This window comes from Amborella trichopoda, chromosome 1 (assembly GCF_054954075.1).
Source record: "Amborella trichopoda isolate Santa Cruz 75 chromosome 1, AtrichopodaSantaCruz75HAP2 v2.0, whole genome shotgun sequence".
In the NCBI taxonomy this organism is placed as follows: Eukaryota; Viridiplantae; Streptophyta; class Magnoliopsida; order Amborellales; family Amborellaceae; genus Amborella; species Amborella trichopoda.
In genome coordinates, this window is record NC_142336.1 from 3,031,491 (window position 1) to 3,043,737 (window position 12,247).

The 12,247-nt window shown below is 33.5% G+C and overlaps 1 protein-coding gene and 1 long non-coding RNA gene across 2 annotated transcripts; both read right to left on the minus strand.

Moving 5' to 3' along the window:
- Nucleotides 1-1,428: 1,428 nt before the first annotated feature.
- LOC18427076 (disease resistance protein At4g27190) lies at nt 1,429-4,303 on the minus strand. Its single transcript, XM_088855320.1, is given in 2 exon segments — nt 1,429-2,475; nt 2,677-4,303. Coding segments are annotated over 2 exon segments (1,335 nt in total). The 5' UTR covers nt 3,631-4,303; the 3' UTR covers nt 1,429-2,094.
- A 1,453-nt stretch (nt 4,304-5,756) lies between these two features.
- On the minus strand, nt 5,757-8,135 carry LOC148783485 (uncharacterized). The gene is made up of 2 exons (XR_016047294.1): nt 7,195-8,135; nt 5,757-6,152 (listed from the first exon to the last, which is right to left on the minus strand). It is a non-coding gene; the product is annotated as an uncharacterized LOC148783485 (long non-coding RNA).
- Nucleotides 8,136-12,247: the final 4,112 nt, after the last annotated feature.

Consider the following 12,247-nt stretch of genomic DNA (forward strand, 5'->3'; position numbering starts at 1 on the left):
ATAAAGCAAAACTGGGTAATTAACTTATAACAAAAGAATTAAGTTAACAATGGGCCTTGGGTCAAAGTAAAAGGCTCCTGTAAAGCCCAAATATTTGAGAAACCGAGGGAAGTATAAGAAAATGGTCATTGTTTTGGCCAAGAAGATCAACTAAACCAAGATGAACAAAAGCAAAGTTCCTTGTCTTAGCTAAGAAGACGATCAAGAGAACCAAGGTGAACAGAAGGGGGCCCTTGTCTTAGTAAAAAAAAGGGGTCAAGAAAACCAAGGTGAACAAAAGGAGAGGAGTAGGCTTAAAGAAAAAGATACTGTTGTTATTAGATAAAGGAGAGGAGTAGATTTTGCTTATAAAGAGTGACAAAGAGGAAAAGTAAGACGTGGGTAGGAAGCAGCTATTCCCACAAGATCAAGAGAAAGAAAGGAGAAGGTGCAACAAAGAAAAGATAATGAACATGGGGAGGGGGCTGGGGTCTTGGTGGTAGTGCCCCCCACCTTAGTCACTACGTTGTGGATTCCATTTCCATTGACACTACCCTACAAACACCTCTAAGATACTAACTTCTAAACTAATTGAAAAAACAGGTAGGGGCCTGTATTCCCCACTGAATCACCTAAAAAAAAAAAGATGAAGAAGAAAAAAAAAAGACAATGAACAATTGGTGGTAAATATATATTTAATGAACAAGGAAAGAGGTGTTTAATTATTTAGTGAAACTTCATTCCACATGCCCTTGTCGTTGTCAAATGAGGGAAGGGTGGTATCATGGGTTGGATGTTCACAAGAGGCACATTTTGGTCTTCCCACCCATGATCTATGTGGGAATAGTGAAAATATGACTACCAATGGCACCCTCTGTGTGTTTATTTGTTGAGTTGGGTAATTGGGAGACTTAAAAATTGTAAATCTGCAACCAATTAGTCCATTGCAATAAAGTATGGATGGGTGGTTACACCATGGGGGCATGGACTCCTCAATGGAGAAGTTTTATTTGGAGGATAACTAAAAGAGAACGTGTTGACCACCATTGTTAGGCGAATAAAACAGAAGACTGGTTGTAACATTAAAAGGAACAAAAGGAAGAAGAAAGATTATTGTCGCCTACTTATTTGCAACAGCTTGGTTGCTTCATTAATTGCTTTATTTTTAATTTAACAGGTCCTGTTGCTGATTTGTTTTCATAATTGATCGTTTTTCTTAATTGATTGTCCGCATTTTTAAGTCAAAAAAGAAGAAGTATTTATGTGTTTTATTTTTAGAAAAGGGCAACTTGTGATCAAATTCTGAAATGCTAACTTTTGATCGAAAGAAATATTATTATTTTTTTAACGTGTTAGTGGGTATGAATGGAACCCTGATGTCAAGTTCTGGTTGTACCACTGTGTCCACTGAAGCCAAGGGCTCATTGATCATGAATTGATAGATAAAACTAATAAAGAAAAATTTCAAATAATATACATTATAGAAGTTACTAATAAATGAGGTGAACAGATAAGAAAAGTGTAAGGGAAAGTGATGACATAGGAAGTTCTCTCTTCTCAAATCAATCTCTCTCTCCTCCCTCTCTCCCTAACTCCCCCAACGCAAGACCCTCTCTCTCCCGTATATCGCCTCTCTCATGAGTCCTCTACAAAAAGGGGAAGCAAAATAGACTTGGCATACTCATCTTTCCACTCCAATCCCTCCCACCATTCCTTTTCTCCTCTAATTTTTCTTAACTTTTTGTCTTTTTGGAGACCAGGAGGGAGCCTTTCTAACTTGGGACAATTCCTTATGTTGATGGATTCCAAGGAAGACCATTCTAAGCTAATCTCACAAATACTCCTCAACATATGGTAATAACACATTCTTCAATCCATTGCATTCTGAAATAGATATGAAGTTAAGATCGAGAAGATGATGTCTGCCATCTAAGTTCCAAATTCTCCTCAGCAATGGCAAATAATCAAAATTCAACCTCTTCAAGGTGGGCACTGAATCAAGAGCAACCCACTCCAAATTTGAACGATCCACGATGCCCAGGTATGTCAACCTTTTCATGTATGTTAGGTTCTCGAGATTCCTCAATCTGTGGCATCCTTCTAGGAATAGATGTCTTAGCTTCTGATTATCCTTCCATCATTGGGTTTTTTGTTAAAAAATGGGGCACTGCGACCGATTCTTATGTCTATTGAGCTTAAGCAGCCCAAGCCTTCAAATTTCTCCCAGCAGGCTTCCGTGCTACCTCCCTCTCCTTCCATTGCTTTCCTATCTCTATATCCACGACCAAACATGTCTAGCTCCTCCAAGCAAGCTAGCCTTGAAATCACCCCATATTCTATCGATTCAAGATTAGATGTAAATCTCAGGTTTAGATACTTCAGATTGAACAATTTTTCCATTCCCTCTGCCAACCTGTTGATTCCTGTGAAGGATAAATTCATCACTTGGAGTTGCTTCAGATGTCCTATGTGTGGAATATCTATTAGGTCATCACACTAATATAGATTAAGGTAGCGGAGATTCTTTAATGCCGAGAATGATTGTGGCAGTGAGCAGTGTTACTGAGATCAAGCACCTTTAGGGCTTCCATGCATTCAAAGAAGCATTCTGGAATGTTCTTAAAACTCTGGTTATCTTGAAGTAGCAATGTTGTTGGGGCCTGGCACACTGGCCTATCTGGAAGTCTCTCTATTTCATTCATCATCGATGATAATACGTTGGGCATCTTTCCATTGCTCCACCCTTCGTGCTTCCTTCAGTCCCAATCCAGCTGCCACAATGAACCTCCCGCACTCTCTTGATGAGCAGATCCATGTGGCAATGTCTCGGATCACATCATGTAGCTTCACTGTATCATCATCTCCTGGAACTTTCTCTATCATGCATGAGTCAATCAATTTTTCAATTAGAGCGTGGCCCTTGTTTCTAAAACCGTCTAGACTATCAACTCTGCCTAGGAGCCCCTCACTTATCCAATAATCGACCAACTCATTCTTTTCAATTTGCCAATCCTCTGGATATAGAGAGCAATATGAGAAACATTGCTTAATGCTTTCATCTTCCAATTGCTCATAATTATACCACAATGGCCGAAATACTTGAGCTTCCATGCCATTGATCTCCATTGTTACCTCTCTCAAGGCTCTTAGTGCATTCCTCCACACAAGCACATTATCCTTACCCCTCATCGCACTAACGACGACAATAATGGCAAGTAGCAGGCTTGCACATTCTTTGACAACCTCATGCGCGAGGGGTGCTGTTGTTGACATGTTTACCACACTTCTTGCCTTCTTGCGAAACAAGAGCCATGCTTCTTCCTCTGTTAAAACATCCACCCAAATTTCCTTGTGAGTGTCCATCTTATAGCACACATTTAACAATCAGGTAGTTATTACCACCTTAGATCTATTTTTTGTGTTTGGTCAAGGGACTCCTATAGAATTTAAATCCAGCTCTTCGCACAAGTCATCTAAGATGAGAATGAACCTTTGCTCCTTTAAATTAGGAAACAATCTCTCAGCAATCATCTCTTCATCTTCGACAGTTATACCCAATTTTTGCATGATTTCTTTTTTAACTCTTCTTATATTGACATTTCTTGATACAATGATCCATATTACTTTATTTTTCCAAGACTTGAAATCCATTCTCGTCAGAAGAAGAGTTGAGAATCTTCACCGGGTCTGAACCGCTCTAGCTTCTTAAAGGACTCCTACTTCCAGCCAGTGAATGATCCTTTCACTACTTTCCTGGAGGCTTCTTGCACCGGGTCATCGTTATGTCTATACATCTTGAGGTCGAGATGATCACTTTGAAGATTTTTGGGCATCGAAACAACCTTTTTAAGTTAATTTTTTGGGTGCTCTTTAATTTCATTGCTTAGGGCCTCGCCCTTATATAAATTTTTCCTTTTTTATTGGCACTCAGTTTTCTCTTTAGCCTTATTTATTGGAACTCAGTTTTCTCTTTATCTTGTAAATGGCTGCTATCCCACAACCGCACTATACTTCGATATTTGCTTTACTTGCCTTTGCCAACTTCCAAGTCATTTATGGCGTGCAAAGACTTGCTCAAAATTAATATCGTATGTATAGGGGATTGTATACAATTAGATCGTTTACCTTTGATACAAGGTGGTCACAATCACTTACAACCATCCGATGTGAAATTTGATAGCTTGGATGTGTCACAAAGTTCAAAAAAATTTCTTTTGAAGTTTGAACTTGGTCAATCCATCCAATTTCACGTGCAATGGTCAAGATTAATGTCTCACCTTGTACCAAAGTCACATTCTATACTTTCCGTATGTATAGTATTCTTATATTTTCAATCTTTTATAGTCATTAAGAGTAGCACAATTTTATTAAAATTAAAACTGGTCCGATTGGTCAATATATATATATATATATATATATATATATATATATATATATGAAAAAAACTGGGATTAGCCCATTAGCTCATATGAACATATGAGCCCAACGGCCCAGATTGAATTTGGGCCAATCTGACAATCACATATGGTAGTGTTTGAATTTTTTTTTTTTACAAATCCAAATCACTTGAAATTTTAGGCATGTGTTTATCAAAAATAGGAGAATCTTCGAAAAATATCAAAAAAATATTTTACATGAAATAAATTGATCAAAACACCTTCGAAAAGTTTTAGGGGGTATTTTGGTCATTTTATTTTTTACGAATAAATTTTGTTTTTTGATTTTATTTTTTTTTGTTTTCTTTGTTTTTTTTGTTTTTTTAAAATTAGGTGCGTTTTGATGAGAAGAACATACTAAAATTTCAAGTGATTTGGATTTGTAGAAAAATGAAATAAAAATTCAAGCACTATCGGATATCCGTGATTGTCAGATCAGCTTAGATTCAATCTGAACCGTTGGGCTCATATGTTCATATAAGCTAGTGGGTTAATCTTAGCTTTTTTCTATATATATATATATATATATATATATATATATATATATATATGTATAATTATATTTATTAAAAAGGGCCTCTCAAAATAAGTGAAGCCCCACCTCAAAACTTATCGAAAAATGTAGTGTTGGCATCGGAAAACCTTTAAATCATCGTCTCGGCCTTCACCATTATCACATCACAGATAAATACAATCGTGAGATCTCTACAAAGGGTTTATCTTTTAGTAACCCTTCTTTTAAGATACGTTCACATAAGGCCTCAAGGATCTCTCTCCTCTCAATCTTTTTATTTAATGACACCGAGGGACCTGATCCAAGGTACGAGTCAGGTTTAGATTTGTAAATTAAAGTGTTTTTTATAACATTTAACAATGGTTATGTTTTATAGCTGTAAATAAGATGAGTTAGTAAACTATGTATAAGATGAGCTAGTAAACTATGTTCCCTCGGATGCATAGTTTACTTCTACTCCCTCGGTCAGAAGACCTACTTGGGAGGATTTTTTCAATATGGAATTTTGGAAACCACTTAAGAATACTATTAGATGATTATTCTCCAAAAAATAATAATAATTGAAATTTGTGTTTTTAAATGCTTAGATCTCACCATCTAAAAATTGGATGGTTGCTATTCAATCGTGGGACATTATTATTTTTTAAGTTCACGGAGGATACAATTAAGAATTTTTTATATTGGGGTTAATTTATGGGTTGAAGAGGTTACATCCCCAAAATTTTGGGTTAGTTGTAGGTCGTGTTTTACGTGAGAGAGGCCCTTTAATTATAGCTTAAGAGAATATAATGGGATCATTTAAGTATCATGGCATCAATTTGAAGATCTTCTATTGAACTTGATCTTAATTTTCACTTTTCAAAATTGGTTTTCTTATCAATAGATTGCATTCTAAAATGGATGGAACAGCTTACATTAGAGCATAAAGCATTGAAAGCCTACAGTTTAAAGAAATCATAGATATAAATTTTGCATTTTTTTGGGGCCATTTGTTTTTTTGGTGTGATTTTTCGCAGGGTTGTGGCTTTCTGATATTTGGTAGAGCTACACTCTGAAGCTTTGTTAAGTAATGTTGTTTTCCGTCTCTTCGCTTCCACATTTATTTCGGCCTTTTACAATGAGATAAGCTCATTGTTTTCTGTCTCCTGTGATGGCTTCGAAATTTATTTCCGCCTTTTACAATGAAATTTGAAGCTATGTAGATTTGGCAGGTTTGTGAACATCTGGATGGTCAAAAAACATGCACATCAATGCCCTATCACTAAATCTTTTTAACTTCTTTTACTTCATTTTATGTAGCATCATCAATGCCCTATCACTAAATCGAGGATCATCAAGGAAGTTTTCCACTTAACATGGATTGGCTAAAGAGATGTTTGAATTGTGGTTTAATTGTGGTTTTGTTCAAATTTGAATGGTATTGAGAAAACCTTCTATTTTTTTATTTTTGTTTTTTATTTTTTGACTTTAGGGATATTGTTTTTCATATTTAAGTACTGCTGGGTAGATTTGCTTATTGGGCTTTCAAAATTCAGTACTTTCAAGATGAACTATGCGGCAAAACTATATATAAATGTCAATAAATTAGGAAGATACAATCAAATGGTTCAAAAGTATAAATAAATTATGGAAATGCAATCAAATGATTCACAAGTAGATATAAATATTATTTACCCAAAAATAAGATGTAAATATCAATAAATTATGGAAATACACTTAATTAAACAATATATTATTTTTTTAAAATTAATCGGAGACCAGTCTTTTATTTTCTCCCAAAATATCCCTAGTTCACTAATTGGAAACAATATTCGATTATTTTTTGAGTAGTTAGGATGGCACTTGAAGTGATGGATGTCAAGATTCATTTTTGGAGGGGATTTATTTTGACTATATCTAGGGTTCAAATTGAATTTTTTTTTTGGGTGGATTGACTATTGAGATGAAGAGAGTGTGTGTACAAAATTTGAAGTCATACAAATATCACAAACATAGTTTTTTGAATAGTTTGAGAGAGAGATGATGATGGGCATTCTATTCATACAAAAACTCAATTCAATCAAATGGATCTGGATTGCCTGCATGTAAGTTTGTAAGTTTGGTTTTGATGAAACTCTAATCTCGAAGAAGTGTTCACCATTTTGATGAAATTCCAGTTACAATGAAATGTTCACACGAAGCATATGGTCAATATAGTCAAAGTAAATGCAGTAAAAAATGAGACTTGATTGAATTCCTAAAGGGATGTGATTATTGAACACTAACCTTTTTACTGCACAAAAATTTCGACTTCTTCTTATGCATAGGCCTTTGTCTTGTGCATAGGCCTTTGTTAAGGAAGGTTATTAATAGAGTTTTTATCGTAATAATCATACTGATTCGATTGATAGGATTACTTTTAAACGATTTCATTGAAAGGAAGTAGGAAGTATTGCATAGTGTTCTTTGGGGAGATCATAATCAATAGAATTTTTTTTATAAACACTAAATTCATAGGATTTTTCTATAGTGTTATTTTAAATTTGGAGGGAGTATAATTAATAGAAGATTTTTACCATTGAAGTTTTTTTTTTTTAAGCATAAAACACAAGAGTAACTCAAACCCATATTCAACATCGAACTCAAAAGACTTTCAAACTCATATTCAACATTGAACTCAAAAACCCATTAAAATCGAAGAGAAAAACTCAAACTTACGTTTGAAATCAAACCAAACTCATATTCAACATTGAGCTAAAAAACCCTTTAAAATCCAAGAGAAAAACTCAAACTTACATTTGAAATCAAATCAAAGCTATTCATTTGAATCAAAAGCATATAATTCTAAAGTTCATATATTTTTTTTAAAATTTTCATAATTTTTTAGAATTTTTATATTTATTTAGAATTCTAATAACTTCTAGTTAAATCTATTTTTACAATTTTAATATATAATTTTTTAGAATTTTCAATATCAAAGCTCGGGAGTTTTCAATACCATATATTTTTACAAGTTATCGGAAGTTGGGGTGAAAACTTTGTTTTTGGAGATAGAAGGCTCTAGAATACCAAATCTCACGAGTTCTTAATACCAATAGTTTTTATAGGTTTTTGAAAATTGGGTTGGATGAAACATGAAAACTCTTTTCTTAAAATAGAAGTCTCTAGAAGGCTTTAAAATCTGTATTGAAAAATTGAATCCAATGAAATTTCTAATTACTTGCCTAATCCAATTTCACAAGAGATTTTAATTTCAAGAAAGATTTTGATAATTAATCTTTTTTTACGATCTCTTCCAATGTCTTAAAGAGCATGAAAATTAGGTTAACAATATAATAAAACAAATTATATATATATATATATATATATATATATATATATATATATATATATATATATAGACGAATCTACAATTTCATTATATTTGTGACAATATTAGTTTTGGAATCTTCATTTAATCACATATTTTGGATGCGCAAACATGCCTCCCTCAAGTGTGAGGTGCATCACCATGTTTTCATGAATGAAGTTTTTTTAAAACAGTTTTACTTTTTTTTTTTAAAAAAAAATCCATGACATGAAGTTTTCCTTTGACATCAATATTCGAAGTAAGTTTTAAACATTTATTTGTTTAGTAGGAAATCTCTTCAGTACGATATTTCTAAGAAAGTAACTGCTTTCCAATGTTTATGGAACTCTATAAATTCTGGGAAAAAGTCTTGCAAAGTGCCTCTATATTCAGCATCATTTGTGGGAAAACATTTTCATACGTATAGAGGTACGATAATGATTTCTATTTACCCGTTTAGTTCGTATGAAAATGTTTTCCATGAATATGGTTAGGTATGAAAATATTGCCACACAAGTTGGTTGTCAATTGGTTTGAAAAGATGCACCGACACCCATTACTTTGAAAATATTAATCACATGAGAGATTTTTTTTACCTGAAAATATTCTCACACCTAATCAATGGCACACTCATTAGTTTGAAAATATTCTCACTCCTAATCAATGACACATCCGTAGCCCTCCAATATTACATCTTTCTAGAATGGATGACTGTAATCTTTTGGTATCAAAGATAAATACTTTTCTAATTAATATTTGGCGATAGTATATTTATATATTAATCATTTTAGTATATTTAGTTGTTTCTTAGGTTTTTCTTACCTAAGCACCTATAAAGATTAATTATCCCTCGATTCATGGTAACAAAAGACTTATTTTGATTGTTTTTAAAGAAGCTAAAAAATATAAGAAAATAGCGTGGTGATGTAGTAAAGCGTTAAGCCAATGTACATAATTAACTATGCATCATAGGGTTTTGGTCAAGGGCAAGTTCTATAGGATAGTTAGAATTTTATGTAATTGCTGCATACCAATGAAACTGAAGGCAGAAACTGAAGGTATAGGGCCTCTGTAAGACCAGGTTTGATATTGGGGCGGAATGATGGACAGACGAAAAACTATATATAGAATGAGTGTAGCAGAGATGAGGATATTGAGATGAATGAGTAACAAGACAAGAGGGGACAAAATTCAAATGAATCTATTTGAAAAAATTTAGGTGTGGCACCAATAGGCGATAAGGTGAAAGAGAGTAGATTTAAGTAGGCTGATCATGTGTGGTGCAGGCCTAGCACAACACATGTTAGGATGTGTGAGTTAGTTCAAGTAGAAGACTCGAAAATGGCAAGGGGTAAGCCCAAAAAGACGTGGTTAGAAGTAGTCCAAAAAGATATAAGGACTTATGAACTCACTGTGACTTTAATAGAACAGAATGACGAATAAGGATTTGTGTAGCCGATCCCAATTAATTGAGAAAAGACAATGATTATGATGATCATAGGGTTTTGATGTATCCTAGAACCTATCCTATTATAGTGCACTCATTATTCTAAAATCCATGTGGGAGAATGATTGAATGGATTTTTGATCAAATTTTCATAAAACTATATTTTGTCCTATGATTTTTTATTTTTTTGGAGGGGGACCATCTAAGTCTTGTACCTATAGCAGAGCTGCGATTAGGATTGAGAGTTTATCGGGTTTGAATTCGAAATCGGAAATTTGGATCCTATCCTGATCTAGGTATGGATCCAAGATTTAGATTCGAATTGGATCTGGATCCGGTCCAATTATACAACTATTATATATATATATATATATATATATATATATATATATATATATATAGTATTTTATATTAGTTTATAGATGTAAATTAATATATAAAATAATTTTTTGATCCGATCAGATCCAGATGCCATGTATATTTTTTGGATCCAATTGCAGATCCAGTTGAATCTGAATCCGATTCGACCCATTCTCAGCCCTAGCTGCGATTATAATGCTAATTTCCTCGCTCTTATGGGCATGATGATTTCTCTCTCTTAATTGTAGGCGAGATAAGTCTCTTTCTCTCAATGTATCTCTCTCCATCCTCTCTCTCTCATATTTAATTACTCTAGAAAACAAAGTTTATGTTTCTCTTTTCTCCCTAGCCTTACAAGGCACATGGACCCTGTCCGCTATTATGTGCTTGCACGTGCAATATAAACTGTTGTGCTATGCACGTGTGAGCACTATATTTATTCTTCCTGATTCCATTGTTGCTATTTTCTTAAAGTGATAACTTTATGTTTCTTTATTTTCTTTACTTTCAGGGGAGGGGGTTCTATGGGATTCAGAGTACTTTATGAACACCATTATGTTTAATAAGACCCAAAAGCATAAGTCCAAGAGGTCCCCTTACATTTATTTTTTTGGCACTTTTGATGGGGTTGGCAGCAATGCTAAGGCAAAACTTTTTGCACAAAAAAGCATAAAGTTAATTGCTGGAAACAGAGAGCACAAAAAAGCATACAGTTATTTGAGGAGAAGAGAGAGAGAAAGGAGAGAGATTGTGCTAATAGAGGAGAGAGAGAGAGGAGAGAGAGAGAGGAGAGAGAGAGAGGGGAGAGAGAGAGAGATTGTGACTAATAGAGGAGAGAGAGAGTTAGTGACTAAGAGAGAGATTGAGACTAAGAGACGAAATAGTGAGAAATTTAATGAGAGAGAGAGAGAGTGACTAGACATCCACTTTAGTTACTAGAAGACAGGGAATGAGATGAGTTATGGAAACTTGCCAATAACTTAAAGCCAAAAGATTATGTGGTCCTGCAGGACCATTTCCTCCATTCACTTCCTTTGTTAAAACTGTTTTGGAAAAATAATAATTCACTCTACATCTTTTTAGTACCCCAGTATTTGGGAATTACCTCCTAAACCTAGCACCCAACATCAAAAAGGGAATTTTTTATACACACTCCATATGTGCCTAGAAACATAATGTCTTAATATTGAACCGGCCTTGGAAACTGGCCAATGACCGGTTCCGAGTAACTGGTAAACCAATTGGTCAACCGGCCTAACCAGGCACGTCCTGATTGATCCAAAAAGTTTTAAAATTAATTAAAAAAATATAATTTTTTTTTTTTTAAAAGAACGGTATATTTAAGGCATGATTAAATAAAGTACATCCAAATAAAGTTGAAAATTAGTAAAGAATGGGTTTTAGAAAAGATTTGTGGCCAGGGGTATTTTTGAATTTTAAAAAAGATAAAAATATAAAAATAAATATTCATGGCTGAAACACTTTCCAATTTTTGCCTAAATAATAAAAAATATTCAAAAACACATTACAAACAAATATCTTATTTTTAATAATTTTATATAAATATTTTTGATTTTTTTTAAAAATACCTGGCCAGACCACCAATTCTGAGTTAGATCGGCCGAGTTTATGAACACTGATACTTAACATATATTGTTCAATTTTTCGATAGGAAGATTTACTATTAAGTATTTAGGAAATTTTTTATTTTTTTATTGTTCTCTTTTGAAAATACTCTTCTAGTGATTTTAAAATAAATCCCGAAATTTCAATAAAAGAACTCCTACAAAGTATCTCTCTTTTTCGAAGAAAAAAGTGTATAATGTGCTCCAAGAGAAGTACGCTATAAGTGCCCATAAGTTGATATATTATGTTGAGCTGATCTTACTAGTCTGGTAGTCTAAGCATGTTTGATGCTTGTTATGGTTCCATAAAAGAAAGCATATTTCTTTTATATATATATATATATATATATATATATATATATATATATATTTGGCTCTTGAACTCTTTCATACCCTCATTTATTTGAAATTTTTTGAAACGTTTCCCGCATTTCGAATTATCGATATTACACAAATAAATAGAAATATATACAAAGAGACCATTTGCTTAACGCAAGGAGGTCACAATCATGCTTGTCTTTTAGATTTCAATGTAAGTAGTTGTGAGCATGTCATTGA